The sequence below is a fragment of the Prionailurus viverrinus genome, chromosome A3 (genome assembly GCF_022837055.1).
Source record: "Prionailurus viverrinus isolate Anna chromosome A3, UM_Priviv_1.0, whole genome shotgun sequence".
Lineage (NCBI taxonomy): Eukaryota > Metazoa > Chordata > Mammalia > Carnivora > Felidae > Prionailurus > Prionailurus viverrinus.
In genome coordinates, this window is record NC_062563.1 from 66,993,140 (window position 1) to 67,018,927 (window position 25,788).

Genomic DNA, 25,788 nt, shown 5'->3' on the forward strand with positions numbered 1-25,788 from the left:
TCTGTGTCTCCCTCTCTCTCTGCCCCTCCCCCGTTCATGCTCTGTCTCTCTCTGTCCCAAAAATAAATAAACGTTGAAAAAAAAATTAAAAAAAAAAAAAAGAATGCTATGCCCCTCCCTTGAAACACCTACTCTGGATCCACCCATCCAAACCCTGCCCCTCATTCATGGCTGGAGACACACTGGAAAAAGCACCAAATTTGGGCTCAGAAACCCTCAGTTAAAATTAATGCGTCATCTACTTATCAGCTACATGCCTCTGAACAAATGACTTAGTCTCTATTCACCTCGGTTTTCACATATAAAATGGGGATAACATCTGTTCCACCTATTTCAGAATGTTGGGGAAGAACAACTGAGAGATTACATGTGGAAACTCACAATAAGCTATAAAGAGCCACATAAATGTCATGTATTATTCAAGGTCCAGCTTGGGTCCTACTTAATCCAGGGAGCCTTGCAGCTTTTGAACCCAGCCTACACTGAACTCCCCCTGGCATTTCTTGCCATGCTATTTATCTTAGCACTTGATATATTTGCTCTTGTATTGTTACTCAAATACTCCCCAGTCAGGAACATCTCCCCTGCACAGAACCTAGCACAGGGCTGTAAGCATAGCCAATGTTATGAATGAACTGGCGGGGCAGAGAGTAGACTCTGACCTTCTTGGTACCACAGTGCTCATTTCTACAAGAAAGTTTTGAAAAACGTTCGCTATGGGATCCAGGTCTATTCACACTCTAATTAAAGGGTACTACTCACTGGAAAACTTTTCTCGTTAAAAGAAGAGGGTACCCAGCATCAACTGCTTGAGAGAACAGAAGTATGGCCCAATCACAGATAAGATCTCAGAAGCCCCCCAAGTCCCCCAAGTCGGGGGAATCCTGCCAACAATACCCAGAGAGGGAATAACTTGTCCCCATGTATTCTCCTTGGGTGAAGGAGACATCACAGGGAAAAATCTTGCTGGACATACTTGCATATTAGGCAGCCCTCATTTGATTTCTGTAGAAAATAAAGCATCATAAAGGTTTGCAATTTCTCCTGGGGAAGATGCGCTCTAAGTACATAGAATATTTTCCTCAGGGGTTCTGAGTAGCTGTCTCACAGAAAAAGTAGCACTTTACCTGATCTTTGTAAACCAGCATGCTGGGGCTTGGCCGTGGTTTGTCTTTAAATGAGTAAGTGGCTCCTTGCTTCTTTAACAAGTCCAAGAAGTCAGGAGGTACATACAGGGGAAGGTCATTTAGTACTGGATCGTTTCTTTGCACAAGAGATGGCTTTTTTCTTCCTTCGTTTTTAAAATTGTAGGTTGCTATCACTGGATTTAATAGGGATTCTTCAATAAAAGTTTTCAAGTGGTAAGTGCCAGGGATAGGTGTATTCTGTGGAAAATTGGCATCATTTTTTCAGATCAGTATGTGAATGGGTAACATCCCCTAAAGCATCATTCTTAGAATGGTCACTCTTGGTATTTAAAAAAAATTTTTTTTTGTTAACATTTATTTATTTTTGATAGAGAGAGAGAGAGAGAGAGCATGTGCAGGGGAGGGGCAGAGAGAGAGGGAGACACAGAATCCAGAGCAGGCTCCAGGCTCTGATCTGTCAGCACAGAGCCCAACACAGGGCTTGAACTCACGAACCATGAGATCATGACCTGAGCCAAAATCAGACGCTTAACCAACTGAGCCACCAGGCACCCCAGAAGGGTCACTCTTAAGGAGCATTTCTCTGTTTTAAAGTTTAATAAAATTTTATCAAATACAGTAGACACCCTCAACAGAACAATATTTCCAGAGAATCATGATTGTTTCCTTGGTGAGACAATTGCTGAATTATATAGCAAATGGGTCATGGCCATAGTCAAAGTTTTAACTTTTAAAAATTTTTTTTTCAACGTTTATTTATTTTTGGGACAGAGAGAGACAGAGCATGAACGGGGGAGGGGCAGAGAGAGAGGGAGACACAGAATCGGAAACAGGCTCCAGGCTCCGAGCCATCAGCCCAGAGCCCGACGCGGGGCTCGAACTCACGGACCGCGAGATCGTGACCTGGCTGAAGTCGGACGCTTAACCGACTGCGCCACCCAGGCGCCCCCAAAGTTTTAACTTTTTAAAAAGTAACCTCAGAGATACTAAAACTTGAGATGCAGTTGGACTAGAAGTGTCAGATCTCTCGTGAAACCATTCAGGACAGTTTCTTGACAAAAAAAAAAAAGTTAGCCTATTTCTGTTTGATAGATAACGACAGGTTTCTTTCTAGCTCTCAAGTGAGAAGCTAAAAAATAAGAACATGAGGCTGAGGATGAATGGGAAGATCATGTGATCTGATGGGTCCCATAAGAGGTTTGGTACTTTCAAATCCCAACCACAGTGTGGTTGAATGGCCAGACCTGAAAGTTTAGTCACTTTTGTTTTGTAACTGACTTTGCACTTGGTTCCACCCTTAAAATCAATTTCAAGGGGCGCCTGGGTGGTTCAGTTGGTTAAGCGTCCGACTTCAGCTCAGGTCATGATCAGCTCAGGTCATGATCTCGCAGTCCGTGAGCTCGAGCCCCGCGTCGGGCTCTGGGCTGATGGCTCGGAGACTGGAGCCTGCTTCTGATTCTGTGTCTCCCTCTCTCTCTGCCCCTGCCCCGTTCATGCTCTGTCTCTCTCTCTGTCTCAAAAATAAATAAAAGAAACATTTTTAAAAAATTAAAAAAATAAAATAAAATAAAATCAATTTCAAGAAGGCTTTGACCTATGGGTCCCTCTGTTATTGAAGGGTATGGATAGAAAATATTTCTACAATACAGAAATGATGTCTCTTGAAAGGGGGAATTTCCTGGTTATTTTTCTTTGATATATTATCACCTTGCTTTCCTACATTGACCATGTTAAGTTCTCATAGGCTCTTTGCCATCTAACTAAGATAAAAACTGAAACCAAAAAACAACAACAACAACAACAAACTGAAACCCACACCCCTTTTTAGAATGGAGGCTTTTTCTTGTGTAATCTCACCACCATCATAAACTACATTGACCTCATCTAGATATCCTGTAAAGCACCTAGATTCCCAGTTTACTTTTTACTGCATCCAAAATTTAAATTAAATTTAATTAAATTTGGTTTGTCAGTCATATGCTGATACTAAAATTATAAATATGAGATGAGGTCCACTGTTTTCTAACAATTGTTAGCGACCTAAAGGGTAAGGACTGGTTAAAATATCAATAGGAATAAGAATCACTTGAATAGAAAGAATGAAAATATACATACATACTCGTAATGCTATTCTCCACCATCCTTCTCTTTGAAAAGATGATGTCTTCCGGGTTCGTTTCTATTAACAAACATAAAATGTGCTTAATCATTTGAGAGGTGATCCCTGGAAGTTAAATATATTTTATAAAACATTTGCTTGAAGAAATCAACACCTGTACCAAATTGGTCAGCCTGAATTAAAATGAAAGCTACATAATGATAAATTTTGCCTGTAATATTTCCTCAAATTGCTATTTTATGATTTGAAGTGGTTTTAATCATCTAAATTCCCTTGGGAAAAATGAGAGTAATAAATAATCTCATCTTCCAGAGATGTCATAAGGCAAATCAGATGTTACAAAATGTGGTGTTCTTAGGAAGGCAAGAGTTATGTAGATCTAAAACTGTATTATTATAATATGCTTATGGTTCAGGTGATGGTGCTGGGAGTTCAAGGTAGAAGGGTATAGTCATCAGATTAATCTGATATTGGGATACAAATTCCTGGCTATGTGGCAAATGTTAAAAACTGCCGTTTCCTGGATTTACAAAGACTACCAAACATGTATCATATAAATATGATACAGCCAGTTCTCTCAGCTTGTCCAGCTAGCTGTGACACTAAAGAGGCAGAATGATAGAGAAGCCAGACAGACTTGGGCTTGAACTCCAACTCTGCCACTTACTAGCTAGGAGGACTAGGCATGTTACTTAACCCTTAGCCTTAACTCCCTCTTAGGAGTATATAAATAAGGCATACCAAGGTTGGCACGAGAATAAGGCATTATACATTTAAAGACCTGTACCCACAACCAGTACTCAAAAATAGTAGCTTTTATTTTTAACATCTCACCTGCCAAGTTAAAAAACAAATTATTTTTGATATTCCTTAGTTTCCAAGGACGTTCTTGTCTTCCATAGTAAGTATTCTATACCCATTTATTATTATTCCACATTCGTTTCTGCCTCACCATCAACAGAACACAGTTGTTTATTTTTTTCCTTTTGTGCTATTTCCACAAGGTATAGTCATTAAAATACTGAATTGTACTTTCATTTATAATGCTTTTGTTATAATGCCAAATGTAAGTTATTTCAAGCAACGATGCATTAGAAATAATAAACAATCTAATCAGTAAACTGATATAAATATAATTCATTCTTTTTTTTTTTTTAATTTTTTTTTCAATGTTTATTTTTGGGACAGAGACAGACAGAGCATGAACGGGGGAGGGGCAGAGAGAGAGGGAGGCACAGAATCGGAAACAGGCTCCAGGCTCAGAGCCATCAGCCCAGAGCCTGACGCGGGGCTCGAACTCACGGACCTTGAGATCGTGACCTGGCTGAAGTCGGACGCTTAACCGACTGCGCCACCCAGGCGCCCCTAATTCATTCTTTCTATTTAGCAACTTATATTCACTCTACTTATGAGTACCCCTGAGCTAGTTTCAACATATACTGCTGTCTGAATTTCTTCCTATATGTTCCCTTTATACGATTTCTGTTTCAAGACAGGTCTCCCACCTCTACCTAGAACCAGGAAAATAAGCAGGAAGAAGGGAGAAGTAAACACGGTACTTCTTAAGGAAGGTACTCAGCAGACATTGCTTTGTTTTGCCCCAGGCGTGATCTAAACTCCACCCATCTATCACTTCAAATTCATTTAGGGGTGAATCACTTTTACAAAAGATAGGCTAACCATCCCTCCCCCAGACACTAAACGCAGGTAGTTTCAAGTATTTTATAAATACTAAAATAGGAGGCAGAGGCAAAAACGTATGCATCAGACTAAGTAAGGAAAAAACAATCCTCTCTAGGCAGAGGGGGAAATTAAGAAAATTAAAGCGGCTGTCCAGCGCAGTTAGTAGTAGGGAAGGAAAAGAAAATACAGAAAACAAAGGGCGAATGGAAGGATGAGAGAGAGCAAAGGAAGAGGAAATAGAGCGAAGTAGACCTCAGATAAAGATCAGGAAGACAGGACTACGGGTAGGTATGAGCGAAGGGAAAGATAGGAAGAACTAACAGAGGGGTGCAAGGGCCCAGCATTAGAGAGACATGGGAGTCGGTGCAGAGGACTTCAGCAGGAGATACTAGTGGGTACTGGGGAGCCTGGGGGAGGATTTCTGTACCGAGGTGACCACCGAACTGCCAGGTCCCAGGCCTTCACTTAGGGTATTGGAGGTGAAGGCCATAACTGGTTGGTGCACGGCAACCTCCTTGCTCCCTCCGCAGTGGTTGGCGTCTGGTTGCCCGGAGGCGCCTGGGTCCGCGAGCTCCTGAGCCTGCGCAGGGGACCCACCAGCAAACCGCCAGCTTCACGTCGCGTGGTGAGACGAGAGGCGGACACACCGAGGCCCCGCCCCAAGCCTTGCGCACAGGAAATCCGTTCGAGGCTGTCACGCACGTGTGCAGTAAGAAAGTCTACAGGGCTCTGAAGGCGCCACAGAGCCCAGGGGTGGGTAGCTGCGCCAAGAAAGGCTTACAAAAAAAAGACTGTGGGAGTTTGAACATACCTTAATCCCCACTGGCCTTTTCCCAGATTACCCCCACCCCACACCCCCAGGCAGGGAGACGGTATGCTTGGTAGGCATACTCAGCTTTAGAGCGAAAATCAGCCTTAGCACCCACTTTTTAAGGTTGTTTCTAAACTCCTCCGGATTGAAATTCTGGGGGTGAATCTCCTGCCTCTTGATTTGAGGAGCGAGCACTAGAGACAGTGGACTTCCCTAGCTGTGACACCAAGAACCACCCCTTCTTCTGACAGATTCTTTTCGCTTTCAACCTCTACCTGTAGCTTCTCAACCTATAAACATCCTCATCTTTACAAACTCTCCCCTCAACCTTAATAATTTCATTTTATGGAGAACCTCTGGTGTTCTAAGTACTTCACATATTACTCTAATTCAATCTTCATAACAACCCTGTTTAACAAATACTAACTCCATTTTATGGGTGAGGAAACCGAGGCTTCCTTGGGCAGGTTAGCATATATAGTTGACTGGGTATCGCATACAAGAGGCAGCGGCAGAGTTCATATCCGGGTTTTGCTCCAGCACCCCACTGACCACTGTATCAGAAAGTTTCTCCTTAACTTTCACAGATTTCAAGAGTAGGCTTTCACCTCCCATACTTTCCTAAAACCATCTTAATCTGACACGTGTACACATCTATTAAAACTGGATTTGCTGAACTAGCCAGTGACCCAATTACCAAATCCAATGGGGGATTTTTCAACTATCAAACTTGACCTCCACTTGCCATTGCTGTATTGATTACTCCACTACCTCATTCTTGAATCCCTCTCCTCCCAGGACTATCAGAATTTGACCACTCTCCGCATCTGCTGTGATTTATCGTCTATAGGGGTGATTAAATAAATCGGTACCTGCCCACACCAGGTTGTTGTGGAGACTAATCTGAGCAAAATGTTCAGAACCATGTCTAGCATAATGCATTCAGTAAATACTATCATTATCATTGCCTTTGGGACAAAAGCAAAATTCACAATCCAGCCTCATCTCCTTTCCCTCATTAAAATGTCACGCTCAGATACATACTTGGAAATCCCAAATATGCCATCTTCACACTGTCTCCCCTTACGCTATTTATTCCTTTTTGACAACTTGACAAACCTCAAGAGTCAACTCCTCTGGGAAGTCCTCCTTAGCCTAATCCCTTATACCCCAAAGCATCATGTGCCTATCTTCACTGGAGAATTCATTCTGACAAATCGTTGCTCCCCTAATTTTTAAACATGTCCCAAACACAGGTTTTTGTCTGAATTCTGAGTCTTCTGAACACATGAGGGATTAAAATACTTGAATATATATGGCTGACCAGTTTCCCTGCCTATTAAATAAAACCAGAGGATGGACTAGCACAGTGCTTTTCCAATAATGTGCATACAAAACGTTTGGGGATCTTCTGAAAATACAGATTCAGATTCTGAGGCAGGGCCTAAGATTCTATAGGTGACTTTTTGTGAGAGACTAGTAGACTCCATCTCTCAAAATACTGAGATTCTATGGGGCGCGCTTAGTTAAGCATCTGATCTCAATCTTGCAGTTCATGGGCTTGCGCCCCACATTGGGCTCTCTGCTGCCAGTGCAGAGCCTGCTTGGGATCCTGTCTCCCTCCTTCCCTGCCCCTCCCCCACTCACGCAAGCGCGTGCACGCGCACGCGCGCGCGCGCGCACACACACACACACACACACACACACACATACTCTCTTGAAAATAAACAGGCACACTCTCAAAAATAAACAAACATTACCAAAAATACTGGGATTCTAAACTCAACAGAGCCTTAAAAACAAAACAAAACACTAAAAGCAAGGGGGTGGGGGTGGGGGACAACCAGGCATCAAGTTTGAAATCAAGAACTGAAATTATAAGGCCAAAAGGCTAATAACCGGTTTTCACAAATGTTAAGAGATTAAATCAAGTCTATCACTGTTCCTCATTTCACTTTCTTATTTTGGCTGAGCCTGTAAAACTGGCTCAGCAGACTAGGGACTGGTACTCTAGAGACTAAAGGAATATGATGAAAGGTACAGAGAAGTCTAGAAACCCATACAAGGTGTGAAATAGAAAAGAACATCTAGATGAGAAAATAGTTTTGCGTATCTCAAAAATAGAAACAGCATAGGTCAATGACTTCCAGGACTTCACCAGTAAGACAGATTAAGTATGTAGGATAAACAAAATGTCCTCTTAAGAAAACATAGTCTTGTACAGTATCACTGAGAAAATTTTAAGATTTATTTTCAAGTTATCATAACAGCAGTTTTAAAAGGGAGGATGCATTTGAGAATTCAAGAATACACTAAGTAGAGGTCAACAGTGCCTGTTAGGCATCAGATCTTTAATAAAAATTCTGTAAAATACATCCTGAAGTATGGATCACTTTTATTAACTGCAGTAGTGATGATTTATGTTAGAATTATCTGAGAGCATGGGGCGCCTGGGTGGCTCAGTTGGTTGGGCGTCCAACTTCGGCTCAGGTCATGATCTCACGGTTTATGAGTTAGAACCCCACATCAGGCTCTGTGCGGACAGCTCAGAGCCTGGAGCCTGCTTCGATTCTGTGTCTCTCCACTCTGTGCCCCTCCCCTGTTCATGCTCGGTCTCTATCAATCATGAATAAATGTTCAAAAAAAAAAATTATCTGAGAGCAAACATGTTACAGATAGTACTAGGGTAAGAATTATCAATTACCATAATCCTGCGATACTAAAAGAGGCAATATGGTTAAGATTTGAACATAGGACTAAAGCTTTCAAAAATAGTCCTGAGTTCCATAAGATTGTTGTAGGAAGTGGAATGGAGATTTGCATCCAGCTCAGTACGTGCCAAACATGACCCACTAAATTATATAAAACTGCTCACTTCAATTTCCTATAAAAACAAAATGCCAATTTTGTGACTTTTGTGAAGATTAGAACATAAAAATCAGTATGATATACCAAAGTACCCCTAAATAGTGTCCCCTTCCACCCTGTTAACCTAGGTAAACTTCAAAATGTAGGGATTGGAAAAACTGTTGGAACTGCGAAAGATTAACTTTGACCAACTCCCTCATTTTAGAGTCATAACTGGTTTAAGAGCGTAGTAACATCAACTGAACACTTACTGCAAACGCCAAGAACTATGCTAAGTACCTTCGTTATTGTAAAAGTCAAGTTAAAAACCAGTTGGCTCAACTATACCCATTTTTCAGGCAAAATAACTGAGGCTTAGAAAATACTGACCTCTTCAAGTTTTACACACAGCAATGATATGAACACTGTTGAGATAAAACTCCAAAGCCCATGTTTAATACACTGGAGACTACTGTGACTCAACACCCAGGCATGTTAATCTTTGCCCCAAATACTTTGCTGGTCTTCCTTTTCACTTAATTATTACATGTAATGAAGGTCTCTCTATTTAATTGATTGCTGCCTAGCATGTAATAATGTAACACCCCATTAGGATTATCAATGCCTGTAACTTTGCTCTAAAACCTACTTAGTTTCCTTTTCCTTCAGTAACCATCCACTTTTCTATTTTCTGGTAGAATAAAGGTATTGAAATAGTCCAAGATGGGCAATAGCCTGCCAAATGAATTAACCCCCTGGGAAGATAAACCTTGTGGCTACAATAATCAGAAAACAATTATACTTAATGTTTTAATCTTGGCTCTGGTTTACTATGGAATTTTGCATTAAGTATTTAAAAGGTAGCTAAAACAAACAAACAAACAAACAAACAAACAAACAAACCCTGATAACCACTTTTTGAGCTTAAGATTATAGAGAAAGCAATGGTTTAGAAGCAAGCAAAAACTAAAACCAGAAGTGCCAATCCACTCCTAAAGATAACTTTTTTGTAAAACATGTTGCAGATAGGCAGGACACCCAAAGTTCTCTTTTGCCTTATGAAGAAGAAAAAGCACTATGAATAAAACATTAGCAAATAGAAGTAAAAGCATAATGACACCCTCCCCTTCTTTTGGATTGTTTTTTGTAACAAATATTTTAAAAAATCATTGCATGGATGAAGTTAATACGGACAAGTGGATATGCCAAAGTTGAAAAGTAAGGAAACACTAAACACCTACATACATTATGCCAGTTCCCATGTTACATACACTTACAAAAAGTTTTTTAATCTTTCACTTAAGCCTTTTGAAGGAAGTATCATAATTGCAAAACTAAACACAATCTAGAGAGTAAACACAAGCAAATAAAAACATCTAAGTTATACTGAGTAAAAACCACCCCACTTGATTCTCAAAATTGACCTCAAGTTAATTAAATGACTCAGATTCAGAGCAACAGTTGGGTAAATTGTAATTTTTTTATTGGAAAACAAATATACAACTTGGAATGGATTTGAGGCAAATTGTGCCATAAGCAGATTTTCTTTAAGTGGCTAAACAAAGTTTAAAAAGCAAGTTAACAATAAAAGAAAATGTTTCTGGTACAGGACCAGCAGTACAAAAAAATAGTGTACGAGTACCTGGATAATACACCCGTTTTGCAATAGTGCAACTTTTTAAGTACATATTGTTGACTGTCCATAGTCCACGCAGAGTTACAACTCCACACTTCAACAACAACATGCTGACAATTCCTAAAGAAAACTACTTAAAAAAAAGGCATAACCCAGATGTTCCCTCGTTTGACCAACTCCATCTAAGTTTAGATGTGCAGAAGGGCTTAGATATATCCAGAGTAAGCCACATGCAACATGTTACTTGTTCATTTTTCTAAAATAAGGTTTCAGGACAATGACAGTAAGATAAGGGAAGAAAACATGGAGGAATAAGTCCTAATTACTATACATGCATATTTTTTGACAGCAGGGGGAAACCTTTTACAGATAAGTTACAAACAAAGAAAAGGCAAATAAACAATTTTGTACAAGAAATTTAACACATTCTGTACAATGTCTTCACTTTGCTGTCATCATTTGTACAAACTCTGAAAAAGAAGAAGCACACAAAAAGTGTCAATGGCAAAAGACTGACAAAACCAATCTTATTACTCAATATCTGAACAGTCTCCATTTCCCCTTTCTTTCCTCAAAAATACCGTATGGTACAGAGGAAAGCTAGTTTACTTAGACTGTCAAGGCTGGAACTCCATAAACTAAAATTACTAAGGATCACTAACCAATAAACCAAATTAATGCTTTTAATAAGCTATTGTAAATAGAAGCATTCTTGCTCTTAAGTTTGGTATAACATGGTAATTTTGAATGGAAGCATAAGTAAACAGTTTTATACTAAAGCGAATTAGAGGAAAAATAAATCCAATGAAGGAAAGTCACCTTAATTTCATTTTGAGGATCCTGAAATAATTTTAAAGATTTTCAAACTGTTCTACAATCATTATACAAAGACCAATTCAGCAGTCTGCAGTACAGTGCTTCTCAAACTTTAATGTGCATATGAAATTGCCCAGCAATCTTGTTAAAATGTAGAGATACTAGGTATATGGATAGGACCAATAGTAAACCGTTCTAAAAAAGTTCTCAGGTGACGATTTTTGCCTAATCTATAGAAAACACTCTGAAAAGCTAAAGGTTTATAAATATATAAACCCATTTTATCATCTTTATGGGGGGGGGGTCCCTAATTTTGACCTATCAGATACCTAACAAACACCTATAACTTAAAATCAAACTGCAGAAGGAGGTAGTGAAAGACTTACCTTCATAGTTTACTTGACCATCACCATCAATATCTGCTTCCCTGATCATTTCATCAACCTCCTCATCTGTTAACTTCTCTCCCAGGTTTGTCATCACATGGCGAAGCTCTGCTGCACTAATATAGCCGTTGCCATCCTAGAAAAAAATTAGCAAAATAAGTAAAATTACAGACTCATAGGGAAAAAAATACACTTTAGAAATATATACCAACTAAAAACAATCTATAGTTGAACTATAAATTAAAGGTCACGGAGGACAAAGCAGGATAGCCTACACTGAAATCACCATTTCTTAGTTCCAAAGTCAAGTGATGCCTTCTTGCCAAGAGTCATCCTCAAAATTTAACAAATCCAATCCTTGAATACCTACCTTATCAAACACACGGAATGCTTCTCTAATTTCTTCTTCACTGTCTGTATCTTTCATTTTTCTTGCCATCATTGTCAGAAATTCCGGGAAGTCAATTGTGCCATTTCCTGAAATGGTTTGTTTAGTTGAAATATTACAATAGGATTTAAATAACCCTCTTTGACTCCCCCTCCCCAAATAAACCCCCAATTAAAAAAAATTTACCATCAGCATCTACTTCATTAATCATGTCCTGTAACTCTGCTTCTGTGGGATTCTGCCCAAGAGATCTCATTACAGTTCCCAATTCCTTTGTTGTTATAGTTCCATCACCATCCTTGTCAAATAGTGAAAAAGCTTCTTTGAATTCTGTTTTAAAGAGAGACCAATCCAAATGTACAAATTAACAACAATAAAAAGTAACCTCCTAAATGAAATCAATTAATCAATTCTTAAAAGCAAAGATATATATGGAGGTAGCACCTGAAATCAGCTTTTGATTCCTAAAGAATTAGGTGGGAAGACCCTGTGATATTTCAAACATCTTTAGCTAATCATACCAATATGTTGTTCATATTGACCTATCAGCAATTTTTTTCACCTAAAATCTTAGAGAGAGCTCCAATATCGAGAACAGATAAGAGTCAAAATTATTCTGGATTGAAAGAATCAAAGCTTCTCTATTTTCTACTGAAGCTCCAAATAGAAAAATAAGACTATGGTAGCTAGCATGTGTTTCCATAGAGCAACTATATGCATTCTGTCTGAAGTAATCCTCAAAAGTTAAAATTAAGCCTGTTTAAGAACCTACTAATTTAAGAACAAAAAAAACTTTAAACTTCAGAACAATATGCAATAGGCTAGTTTCCTTTTCTGAGATCTAAGGAACTATCACCAAATAATCTATAATGATACTAACAATAGGATGATCAAGATATGAATGGTTAGTTTTAGCTAAGTATTGTATTACTAAAAACAAAGATAATTTAGACCTTTATTTAGAATATAAAATCCCAAGGGTGCCTGGTTGGCTCAGTCAATTAGATTGTCTCACGGATTCATGAGTTCGGGCCCATCAGGCTGTCTGCTATCAGGGCAGAGCCTGCTTCGGAAAACTGTCTCCCTCTCTCTCAAAAATAAACATTAAATGGGGCGCCTGGGTGGCGCAGTCGGTTAAGCGTCCGACTTCAGCCAGGTCACGATCTCGCGGTCTGTGAGTTCGAGCCCCGCGTCGGGCTCTGGGCTGATGGCTCAGAGCCTGGAGCCTGTTTCCGATTCTGTGTCTCCCTCTCTCTCTGCCCCTCCCCCGTTCATGCTCTGTCTCTCTCTGTCCCAAAAATAAATAAACGTTGAAAAAAAAATTTTAAATAAAAAAACATTAAAATTTATATATGTATATATAATATCCCAAACTTTTAATATAGTGAAATATATTATCTTAGATCTTTAAGATGTCTTGTGAAATTATGTTCCTTTTAACTCACCACTGGATTACATAGAAAGCTGTTGGAAAAACAACAGTCCAGAATACCTGGCTTCATCATTTATTTTATAAACTAAAGCAGAGATTAAATTTGGTAATGCAAGATCATATAAATGAGCTAGTAACAAAACCAGTATTTTCCGGTAGGGTACTTTTTAAAAAGGTATCAGACCCCATTCAGCATGCAAATCCAAAAGCAGTTCCAAATTTCACAGCGCTAAGTTCCCTCAAAATATCTATCCATTTGAAAATGTGTACCTGACATGTTTTAAGAAATAGTGTGCTTCCTCTTATATAATCCCATGTCCTACTCCTCCCAGTTTCAATCCATCATAATCTCTTCACTGGTCTCAACTACTCTTCCACTGATATCACCATTAACATATATCATGTGTCTTAAAGTTTAAAACTAAATTCAGGGGCGCCTGGGTGGCTCAGTAGGTTGAGCGTCTGACTTCGGCTCAGGTCATGCATGATCTCGCAGTCCGTGGGTTCAAGCCCCGCATCAGGCTCTGTGCTGACTGCTCAGAGCCTGGAGCCTGTTTCAGATTCTGTGTCTCCCACTATCTCTGACCCTCCCCCGTTCATGCTCTGTCTCTCTGTCTCAAAAATAAATAAACATTAAAAATAAATAAATAAAACTAAATTCAAACCCTGTATTTTCTCTTAGGTGCCTGCCCTTATCTTCCCCCAATCTTGGGAAGCACCATCACTCACATTTCTTCTATGAATCCACTATTACAATTACTTCCAGCTCCACTCATCAGTTGAAAATGCCAAGTCTACCAATAACGATCTAGTTGCCCAATCGAACAACTGTGCATAAGTATGTGAGGCCATATAGCATAGAAACTAAAAAGCAGACTTTGGAACTCAACCACTTGGGTTAAATAATATCAGCTCTGCTACTTACTAGTAATGTAACCTTAGGCAAGTTAAGTTACTACCTCAGCTTCCTCCTTTTTGCTAAACAGGAATAAGTGAACCTACTTACTAAGTTTATGAATTTAATTGATAAGCATAAAGCACTCAGAGCTATGTCTGACAAGTGTCAAGAAAAAGATGATCTCATTTTCCTGCAGCATCCAAAACACTGAAAAAATTCTAAACTTCTCTTGGCTTTCACAACAGTACTTCAGTTTACTTCCTACCTTACACTGTCAAAGGCTCTTGCTCCCATTTATCTCTCTCACAAGTAGATATGACCAATCTTCTTATCCCTTTTCTTCTCTCTGGCCATTTCATTGATGCCCACTTATAATGAAGACTTCTTTAGCCTACTGGTCTCTCTCCTTAACATAATACAGTAGTTCCCCCACCCACAGTTTCACTGTTGTTTCAGTTACCAACACCAACTGCAGTCCAGAAACAGGTGATCTTTTTGGCATACTGTCAAGTCAATAGCAGCCTAACACACTACATCACAATGCCTACCTCATTCACTACACTTCATATCATCACACAATAATTTTATTATCTTACATCATCATAAGAAGGTTGAATACGCTATATGAGAGACCACACTCATGTTAACTTATATTACAGCATATTGTTATTATTGTTACTGTTGTTCATCTTTTATTGCACCTAATTTATAAATTAAACTGTATCATAGGTATGTGTGCATAGGAAAAACTAGAGTTTGGTACTGTCAGTGGTTTCAGGCATCCACTTGGTTCTTAGAATGTATCCCTCCTCACCCTATAGTACCTTTATTTTGGACTTCCTAAAAGACATTGCCCCTGGCTGACCCCAAGTAAGACTTACAAAAAAGAATTCTATATTCCCCAGCAACCCTAGGAATGCAAGCAGAAGACATTTTTAACTCTTTCCCTCTCAACACTGCTTCATTCCTTTTACATCTCTACAAGACATTATCTTGTTTCATGGCCCTGTCATCTTTTGCTTAGACCATTACAACAGCCTTCTAACTGGATTCTTTATTTAAAATTACCCACAGAGGCACCTGGGTGGCTCAGTGGGTTAAGCATCAAACTTGGGCTCAGGTCGTGATCTCACAGATCAGGAGTTCTAGCCCCCCCATTAGGCTCTGCGCTGACAGCTCAGAGCCTGGAGCCTGCTTCAGATTATGTGTCTCCCTCTCTCTATGCCCCTCCCCCGCTGTGTTCACTCTCTCTCTCTCAAAAATAAATACTAAAAAAAAAATAAAATAAAATTACCCACACAACTATCTGGTGCTATTACTACTTTTTTAGATTACCACATTACCTTCTTCTGCCTAAAATCTCTTAACTGTTTAGCTTTACACCAAGTTATCACTGACTAGTTGGGTAATTTACTACATTCAGTAACAAGACAATTCCATTCCATTTAATATTGTTTGTTTTCAGACAAACTCCCCTTGTTTCAGAAGCTTAGTGGCAAAGAATCGATTTTTACAAAATTAGCATACAATAGATTAACTAGATTGACTCAACGACAAAAACAGATCAATAAATCCCACAAGTAGTAGAATTTGAAGACATTTCCATTTTACTCAGGTTGTCCCCCCTGCCCCAAGCAGGACACAGAAATACTGACTAGAAATGCATAAACTACTAGGGTTTGAACACATGGCATCTATCATCTAATAACTTAAGTCACAAGAAATTTATCTTTATGTATAGATGTACACCATTCTAAACAGAAATTCCCATGAATGACTTAAATCAAATGCCTGTTTACCAACTTCCAAGTATTTAGAAAATTCTGAACTTAATAATCTCACAAAGGGCATGTATCAGACTTTTGTTGGCACTACGTAAACTAAGATTCTTATTTTTATCAAGTAAGTTTTACCCCTACACTGGAACTTCAAAAAAGAAAAATTCTTGTTAGGTTTTTCTTATTAGTCCCCTAAATGTCAAACACCAACAACTGACATCACGGCAGGGTCATTCAACAAAATTAACTTGTTAGTAAGGTCACACTGGACTCTTCTGGATTGCCTTTTAAGACTAGGTAATGTGAACAATTCCAGTAACTTCACCTAAACAAACATGCTTTTTCTACATTAAGTTATTTGCTGTTAGAATTTCTAAACAAATCTGAAGTAGTAATGGTTATCATATGGAGATAAAAATAGCTTAATAAATACCTTAGTATATTCCATGTTGATTTATTTATTAAGCTTGTTAACATTTCATTTTTTGATAAGGACTCTAAAATGTTACTAGCTCCCAGTGATTACAATTTATCAGGATAAAGAAAATAATTTGCCTCCACCTCAAAGGTGGACATTAAAACAATCAAATTAGGAGGAAGGGATTTTCGAAGGAAGCAGAATAACTCTTAGGATACAGTAGATGGTGTTCTGGAACATGTTTAAAGTGTATCCATTCTTCAGTCCTTACTATGTGGGAGGCACAGGGGATACAAGAGGCAACAAAAAGGTCCCTGATCTCACAGGGTTTTATTTTAGTAGAATAAAAGCATTGGCTTCTCTAAAGGTTCACTAAACCTGGGGTCCAAGGAATGGTTTTAAAAGCCTAGGAAGGGGCACCTGGGTGGCTGAGCTGGTTAAGCGCCTGACTCTTGATTTCAGCTCAGGTCATGATCTCATGGTTTAGGAGTTCAACCCCCACATCGGGCTCTGTGCTGTCATGACAGTGTGGAGCCTGACTGGGATTCTCTCCCTCCCTCCCTGCCCATCCCCTGCTTGTTTTCTCTCTCTCTCAAAATAAACAAACAAACAGAACAATAAAAATAAATAAAAGCCTAGGAAAATGCAGGGTAGGAACAGAATCTAAAATATAAAATAGATTTTCTCCCATCCCCACTGGAAATTTAATTATATGATGAAAGTCAATGAAAAGACCACATTTATCCTAAAGTGAATGCTCCAGTGAACTGCTGCTAGAATTCTTTATGAAAATGCTATCAGTCTTTGAAGACTGATTCTCATCTATTTAATAGAAACAAAGTATTTTGTTTTGATAATTAGTTGTATGTGTGGTTGGGAGGGCAATAATGAGCACCAGGTATGTGACAGATACCTTAAATAATACATTGTAAAGTGAACATGCTGTGTTATATACAGCAGAAATAACTATCTGACTAGGAATACCAAGAAATGAAAGGCAGACAGGGAGGTAAATATATTAGAGAAGAATTTAAGACCGGAAATATTAATTAGCCCTTCAGATCCTAAAGGAGACATTATTAAAAACAACAACACTACTTTAGAGTAATTTACATTTCACGGACACATTTAAAATAATATAAATGAACAAACTATTTCCAAAGCTCTGCTTGACTGCTTCAGCACTCAGTACATGCAATTTATCAATCCCAGAAAGCAATTCTCAGATTTAAGTCAAATTCACACAATAAGTAAAAATAAAACTTACTTATATATTTGGTTCTTAATGCTAAGGAGCTTTCTACTCTACACAGTCCTATGAAATAGTATTTGTGATGAATGTTTGAGGAGACTAGTGATTTCTGGGTCCTCCAAATTTGTGTTTACATTGGTGGGGGCTTAAATGGGATATATAGTGGAGTTCCAACTGGGCTTCTCAGTTTTCTCTAGCATTAAAAAAAGAAAAATGCTTTAGCGATTTGGAACACTTCAAACTTCTTGCCTACCAGGAAAACTGGTAGTTAAAATTGCTTGATACTTGTGTTAATAAAAGTCTGAAGAGGGGCGCCTGGGTGGTGCAGTCGGTTAAGCGTCCGACTTCAGCCAGGTCACGATCTCGCGGTCCGTGAGTTCGAGCCCCGCGTCAGGCTCTGGGCTGATGGCTCAGAGCCTGGAGCCTGTTTCCGATTCTGTGTCTCCCTCTCTCTCTGCCCCTCCCCCGTTCATGCTCTGTCTCTCTCTGTCCCAAAAATAAATAAACGTTGAAAAAAAAAATAATTAAAAAAAATAAATAAAAGTCTGAAGAAAGTAAAGGAAGAGTTTGAAAAGCATTTTAACACTACAATGAATTAAAAAGAAAAAAAAATCTTTTGCTAGTTTCTCCAACATTTTGATGTTAACCAGCCATCACAAAGTGTTAGAATAAAATCAAAAGTACCAATATTTAATGTTATCAATAAAGACAACATGACAAGTTTCACGTAACAATTTCACTTATTGCCATAGCAAGATTTAAAAGCTCATTTCAATAGCTGTTACTGTTCTTTAAGACAAAATTCAACTTATTACACATTTGTAAAACAGAATGATTAACTTTTGGATTTAAGTCTTTCTCTAGAGATAATGGTTATCTCAGATTGATCCCATGTGCAATTCTAAGGTTAAAATATTAGCTACTTTAGGGGCGCCTGGGTGGCGCAGTCGGTTAAGCGTCCGACTTCAGCCAGGTCACGATCTCGCGGTCCGTGAGTTCGAGCCCCGCGTCGGGCTCTGGGCTGATGGCTCGGAGCCTGGAGCCTGTTTCCGATTCTGTCTCCCTCTCTCTCTGCCCCTCCCCCGTTCATGCTGTCTCTCTCTGTCCCAAAAATAAATAAACGTTGAAAAAAAAATTAAAAAAAAAAAAATATTAGCTACTTTAAATTGGGGTAAATTCAATGTTCCCATCCTGATTCAACATTTCAAGTTACCTATTAATTACTACTTGGCTCTTTTCTTCTTGTGAAGAGTAGTTTGGAGTTGGCAGTGTTAAAAACTACCCAGAATTCATGTCTGAAAGATAATCTTCAAGAAAAACAAAGACCACCACCACCAAGCTCCAAAGTATATACCCACATAGCCAAAAAACTTGCCTTAAAAAATTTTTTTTTAATGTTTATTTTTGAGCGAGAAAGCACTAGGTGGAGAAGGAGCGGAAAGAGATGGGGGACAGAGGACCCAAAGTGGGCTGACCCAAAGTGAGCCTGATGCGGGGCTTGAATTTACCAGCTGTGAGGTCATGACCGGAGTCCAAGTCTCAGACTCAGCCGACTAAGCCAACCAGGTGCCCCAAAAACCTGCCTTTATTTACAGTTAGCCCCATACATCTTTCACAGGCAAGCGTACCTTCTCATTTGACAAAGCAGATTCAATTACTATGTTACATTACACTCATTTGTTACTATCTACTGCATAGAGCAAAGCAAAGTGAGAGAGAGAGAGTGTGTGTGTGTGTGTGTGTGTGTGTGTGATAATTTTTTTTAACGTTTTACTTCATTTTTGAGAGAGAGGAGAAAGAATGCGAGCGGGGCAGGGGCAGACACAGAGAGGGACTGAAGATCCAAAGCGCACTCTGTGCTAGGAGTGGACAGCCCGATGAGGGGCTTGAACTCATGAGCTGTGAGATCATGACCTGGGCCGAAATCATACATTTAACCGACTGAGCCACCCAGGCACCCCCAAAGTGAATTCTTTCATACAAGTAACTTATTTTGAGGTTGGCTATTCACTTTATAATGAAATCTAATGGGTACAATTTATTATTTCTTACCTGCAATCTGCTCTTCAGTCAGTTGGTCAGCCTACAAAGAGATCACAGAGATAGGTAAGTGACTTCAGAGTATACAGATTAGCAGTTAAATTAAGAAACAAGTTTTAAAACTTTCAAGTTTCACCTTGTACCATAAACTGCATTTAGTCTAACATTCCTTAGTATGAGCAACAGAGAGAGAAAATGCATGTGAAAAATGAAAGTGTCTTGACCAAGTTTAATATTTAAACCAAGCTATTATTTCAGAATACATATTGAAGTCCAAATTTCACAAAAACTGAGGGGGAAAAAAAAGCAATTTGGCATACTAGAATACTAGAGAGTTTAAATGGAGTTGTTATTCTTCTAAAGCAAGGATAGAATCCAACAAAAACATTATTTCCTTTCTCAAAATTAGGATACCTAAACTTAAGCTCACCTCCTCTGTTAGATGAAAACCACTATTAGAAGAAATGTCCACTGAACCAAAAATAATGTCCAAGGACTACCTACATTCAAAGTTATCCCTATAAAAGGTTAAACACATCATTTGGACATGAAAAGGATTTACCAAACCTTAAAAAAAAAAAAAAAATACTAAGTGAAAATCCCATCTATTATAAAGATAAAACTCCAAGCTGTCCTAGTTGAGGCAACAGGAAAGCTACCAGTTTTTACTTCTCCTCACCTGCCAGGCAACTGCAGGGAATCCAGGATTCTAACCACTCGAACTACATTATTTACTAAATGTTAAATCCAGCTATCCATTTTCTCTTCACTTTTAAAACCCCAAAGTGAACCTAAGGTTTGTGATTTTTTTTTTTTTTTTTTACACTGAGAGGAGTTACTTATTTTTGCTTAAAAAAAAAAAAAAATGCCCAGGCATTTGCTAAGGTCCATTATATACATGGTTTTTATTCAATCTTCATAACTCTGTATTGGTATCATTCTTTATCATACAGATAGGGAAAGAGGTTCAGGTTAAATTTCTGGGAGGAGTACAAAATTAGTACCTAGTAAAGTCAGAATTAAACAAAAGGTGTTAGACATACTCAATACCTCTAAGTTTTAAATGCAGAGTACCATAATTTATAAACATATCTAAAAAATACCAAGGCTTCTTGTGCTTCATGTGGCCTTCATCCTCGAACATTTCACCACTTACTAGTACATAAACCCATGAAACAACCCATGTGGTACTGAGAAGCCAGAACAAGAAACTACCTTCTAATATCCTTACCCATATGAAATCAAGCATTCTGTGATTAATCCATTCTTTTACTGGTATGAAAGAATAAACACTGCCTGGTTTCCCTCTTTTAAAGGAACACAGCTCTGGAAAAAAATACCTTGATATAGAATAATAGCATCACATTTTTTCTAGTGGACAGCATGACAAAATGTGGGAAGGACCCAGAAAGCTTGCAAGTTTCTCTCCCTGCTCAACAATTTTCATTTGACCTCAAAGCAAACTCAACTGGTTTCTATTTAAAAAAAGAAAAAAAGCCAAAGGTCTGGTATCTTAAAATTGAAGAGGCAATAATTAAGCTCAAATGCAGAAGTTGAAAAAAACCCCAACTTTTATCCTTCCAAATCCCAATCTTCCACCAAGTATCTGATACAAAATCAGTCCTATGTTGTTTTCCCTATGGAGTTAAGACTTAAAACACAGTAAATCCACTGACTTGGTGTTTACTTTGTTAGAGACTATAAAGGATTTACTTCTAATCCGATCCCATTTTGCAGGATTTCTATCATTTATGAAGAAAGGGCAGAGTAGACAAAAAAGGATGGTGTTTTGAGTCATCGGACTAATATCCTAGAGCTTTGCCACTTAATAGCCATGTGACCTTGGACAGGTTACTCAACTGCTCATAGTCAATTTCATCTGTACAATACCTACCTTACAAGGTTATGGTGCACAGTAAGTAACTATGTGAAGGGCCAGCCCCAAGAATTCAATGATAATTATTTATGTTAACTTATCGAAAAACCTACAATGTTAAATATGAACCTGACTATAGTCAACTTCCACACAGACAGACATGCATGGCATCATCATCTCGTTACAGACAGTAGCAGGGCCTTCATTAAAGATCTCACAGATTGTATCATATGCAGGTATTTTGAAGTCTATTTTCGTCCGGCTATACTTTGTCTTTTATACCAGTCATCTTAACTCCAGTCTATATTACCAGATTGCTTATGAAATACTTTGGAGGATCAAAATATACATAAGCACATGTGCTTCTCTTGTCATGTAATATGGAGATACCTATTTAAAATTTATCCTTTCTACAAAGTTAAGTTCAAAATGTATTATTGCCACATGGAAGTTTTTTTCTTAATTTTACTTTTCCCATCCATTTACAATTAAAAGCACTACATTGTTAACTCGGCATTCTGTTTGATAGTTTATTCCTTAAAGCTTATTTGTGAATTTTTCTAAGAATGTGTGTTTTTAGAGGTAGAAAGATGACAAGATGGCATGGGGCCATTACATTTTGTTACTCAGCCTTCAAAGTGCTCCTGGATTTTGCTTGCATTGTTTCAAGAAACTTAAAGAAATTTTTGTATTTACTACTAAACCAGAGTTCAAGCTTTTAAAATAAACTTTATCAGCAACATTCAGATTAAGGCCTACTAAAAGCAAAAATACACGACTCCCTAGCACTCTAATTTGTAAGCCTTTTCCAACTACATGCAAATAAATCTGGTTCTTATTTCTGTCTGTGGAGAATGCCATTTTCTTAGAAGAACGAGAAGAATTATACTTTTGGGAAAACTCAAGTTCATTAACATGTGTGTTTATCTCAGTAAAGTGAAGAACAATCCACTAGAGAGATGACTAGTTCTTACTCCTTTATTTCTACAATTGATAGAATTTCTACTGTTCTGGTCACTACAGAGAAAGCTTCCAGGCATAGCACGCTCTCAGGTTCCACATCAGACCTACTGAAGTACAATCTGCATTTTGAAGAACCACAGGTGATTTGTAAACATTGAGAAACACTAATCTAGACTAATGTGTGACCTGAAAAGTGAATGTTTTATGTACCTACTAAACATTTCCTAAGTGGCATTCAAAAGTAGACATGGATACTCTTGGAACTTATCTAGTGAATGGCAGTTTAAAAATACTCCAAAACTCTTATTTGAATAAATAGACGAATCCATAGGCTTAAAACGGAACACAAACTTCTAGCTTTCATTCATTCCTCTTAATTCCAAGTTTTACTTAGATACAACAAAGGCTTACTAAGTTTTTTCTACATTTCAGAAGTCAGGGTATTTATTTTACCTATATCAAAATAGTCTTTAAATTATTTTAGTAAACATATAATTCTGACAGAACAGTACTACGTAGCATCATATAAAGAAACCACTAGAACAAATTATTTCACAGAAATTAGGGTCTTTACTAAAGGTCTAATTTGATCATTATAACTAAATCTAGAAACTTCTATATATTTTAACAAGGCCATAGTGGATTTCCTCAGTTTAACAGAGATGTCCTTGCATATTGATGCAATAATGATTATTTAAACAAGCACAAAAACTTTCTACCTCTTCACATCTTTTACTTATCAGTTGGGCCCCAAGTCTTCTTAAAGCAATCCCCCGCCCTTTCAATGAGCATGTATCAACTACATATAAACCCAAGAACCATGGGAGCAATCTTATTCCGCTTCCACACAAATTTTTATTCTATAAATTGATAAGAGTCCTAATTTTAAATCTCCAGGTTTTAGAATTATGAAGTTACCTTAAGACAACTTCCTAATTAATTTTACATAACAATGACGGTCAATAGAACGCACCAATAGTGTAAACAGGAACTACAAAAGCTTATCCCTGGCATAGGACCATGAAAGTGTACATGCATAACAAACTGCATGCATTACCAAGAAAATCCATTCGAGCTCCCGATTCAATTAGACTGATTAGGAAAAAACTTTACCATTCATTTGAAAACATTTTTAAAAATTTACCCCACAATTTAGAATCTTGATTACATGCATATAATGTACACCTTGTTTCACCTAGAAGAGTAAATTCAACTAGTATATTCAAATCCGGAATAATTTAAAATAATCACAACAGAACCAGTACATCAAACTTAAATAATCACTCGTTTATCCAAGGCAAACTCCTCGCCCCACACCCATACAGGCTGGAGGTTTCAGTTGGCAAGAATTCCCAACTCCTGCTTAAGATGTCACCTTGCCTTCTGGACACACCCATCGCTGTAACCACTTGGCAGACGTTAACACAAAATAGGTATTGCAAATTACCGCCCTCATTAGATTTTTTTTTTTTTTAAACAGGAAAAAACCAGGAGTTCCGGTCTCAAGTGACGGGAAAATACTTTTAAACTTCCCTGCTCCCCCCGCCCTTGGTATATTCTTGTTATCACTACCGTATTTGATACCCATTACTGAATAAACGAATTGAACTGCACGTTAAGATGGTCTGGCAATTTCTGCAAGGAAATACGACTCATTTTCAAGGGGGTGGGAGCGGGGGCAATTCTGTGCATGTGGTTCTTTGACATTAGGAGTGCACGTGAGTATTCAAGAATAGGATATAGACACTGGCTCTTTCCAACTACTGCGGGAGGATAAAAGCGACTTTCAACAGAACCGCAGTCACCCCAAAGCTTGCTTTCCGTAGGTGAACAGGAAACGCCTTTCAGATCCAAGCTGGAGCTGATGACTTTCTCTAACAAGAAGACGCGCACTGTAAGGATGCGACAGACTTCAGGTATGCAGCTCATTTCAATGACAAAGCCACTTAGAAGAAAAAAAAATTTGTTTTCAATTGTCCAGCCAGGGGTGGTGGAAAAGGCCCAGAGCCCAAATGGAGCGGAAAGAGCAGGATTCAACGAGCTTCCTTCTCGCCACCAGAGGGGGATGGGAAACTGCCGAGGCCGCCCTCCCCCACCCATCCCCAACCGGCGGGCCCCGCAGCGCCGCGGGCCGATACCTCCGCAGCCCTGCAGGTGCCAGCGCAGCAGCTGGGGCGCAAGCCGAGTCAAGCGGGCGGCGGCCACGGCCCCGCCGCCCCGCCCCCGGCCGCTCCCCGCGCGGCTCCGGCTCAGCCCACACAGCGCGCCGCGCCCACTCGCGCGGCCCCCGGCACCCCCCCTCCACCGACACGCGGGGGATGCGGGCTAACGGCGGCGCTGGCGCTCACCCCGGGCCTCGCGCTCCCTCCCGCCCCCTCGGCGCATGGCGGCCGCAAGCGGACAAAGGCGCTTCCTGGCGCCAGCACTAACCGTCCGTTGGGCTTTTGAATCCAACCCCAGGACTGACCTTTCGGGATGCCAGACCCGAGGCTTTTGCCCCCTACCCCCCGCCCTTCCACTCTCTCGCCTCCACCATGTGCTGGGCTACCCCTCAACCCGGATCTATGATCCTCACCCAGCCAAGCCCCTGAGGAGCTTCGCTGCCTCGTAGGCAATGCTCCCAGCCCCCAATTCGCCGGGGGACACCTCCCTAAGGAGGATAAGGATGGGGGAGCACCTGCGACGCAACCGCCGCGGTGCCCCCAGTCTCTTTCGCGCCATCTCTCTGGCAAAGACCACGCCTGATGGGTGTGGGGGAGCAGAGTTCCCTTTCTTTCACAAATTCGCTTCAATCTCGCCCCCCCCACCTCAGGCCAAGCGTCGGCAGCTTAGCGACGCACTCACCATGCTGCAAGCGCTACCGGTCTCCGAGAAGCGACCACACAACCACCCAGCTCGCTCGCCCTACTCGGACTAATTCTCCTCCTCCGCCCCCAGCGCCTCATAAACACCTCCCTCCGCCAGATCCCTCCGCCGCACGCCAGATAACGGAACATCGCAAACGAGTCCCGGCCAACCCCCTCCTCTCTAACGCTTTTCAAGACTCCTTTATCCATTGTTATTTACTCGACGAGGCAAGAGATAAAGGGAAGCGGGCGAACGAATGACGTGAGTGGGTTTCACTCCCCAGCCAGCCCGTTAAAAGGCCAGTGGAGTCGCTCTCGAAGGGCCCTACTTTGCGGCGCGGAGGAGCATCGTGGTGGCGATTTGTAGTCCGACGATCGTTGAGCCGGCCTCCGATTGGCTGGTTCGTACCTGCAATGCGTCACTCGAGCCCGCAGCCGCTGCCGGGACGCG

General features: G+C 39.7%; 2 protein-coding genes across 2 annotated transcripts in view; both read right to left on the reverse strand.

The window, feature by feature from the left end:
- STPG4 (sperm-tail PG-rich repeat containing 4) overlaps nucleotides 1-5,572 on the reverse strand; it is a 47,218-nt gene extending 41,646 nt beyond the window's left edge. The window contains 3 exon segments of the mRNA XM_047851899.1: nucleotides 1,128-1,385; nucleotides 3,268-3,327; nucleotides 5,378-5,572. Of these exon segments, the coding sequence (XP_047707855.1) occupies nucleotides 1,128-1,385; nucleotides 3,268-3,327; nucleotides 5,378-5,440 (381 nt within the window). The 5' untranslated portion in view covers nucleotides 5,441-5,572.
- Nucleotides 5,573-10,069: 4,497 nt separating this feature from the next.
- On the reverse strand, nucleotides 10,070-25,453 carry CALM2 (calmodulin 2). The gene is made up of 6 exons (XM_047853436.1): nucleotides 25,336-25,453; nucleotides 19,665-19,695; nucleotides 12,021-12,164; nucleotides 11,817-11,923; nucleotides 11,447-11,582; nucleotides 10,070-10,714 (listed from the first exon to the last, which is right to left on the reverse strand). The coding sequence occupies exons 1-6, from the start codon at nucleotides 25,336-25,338 to the stop codon at nucleotides 10,686-10,688; spliced, it is 450 nt and encodes a 149-aa protein (XP_047709392.1). The 5' UTR covers nucleotides 25,339-25,453; the 3' UTR covers nucleotides 10,070-10,685.
- Between the last annotated feature and the right edge of the window lie 335 nt (nucleotides 25,454-25,788).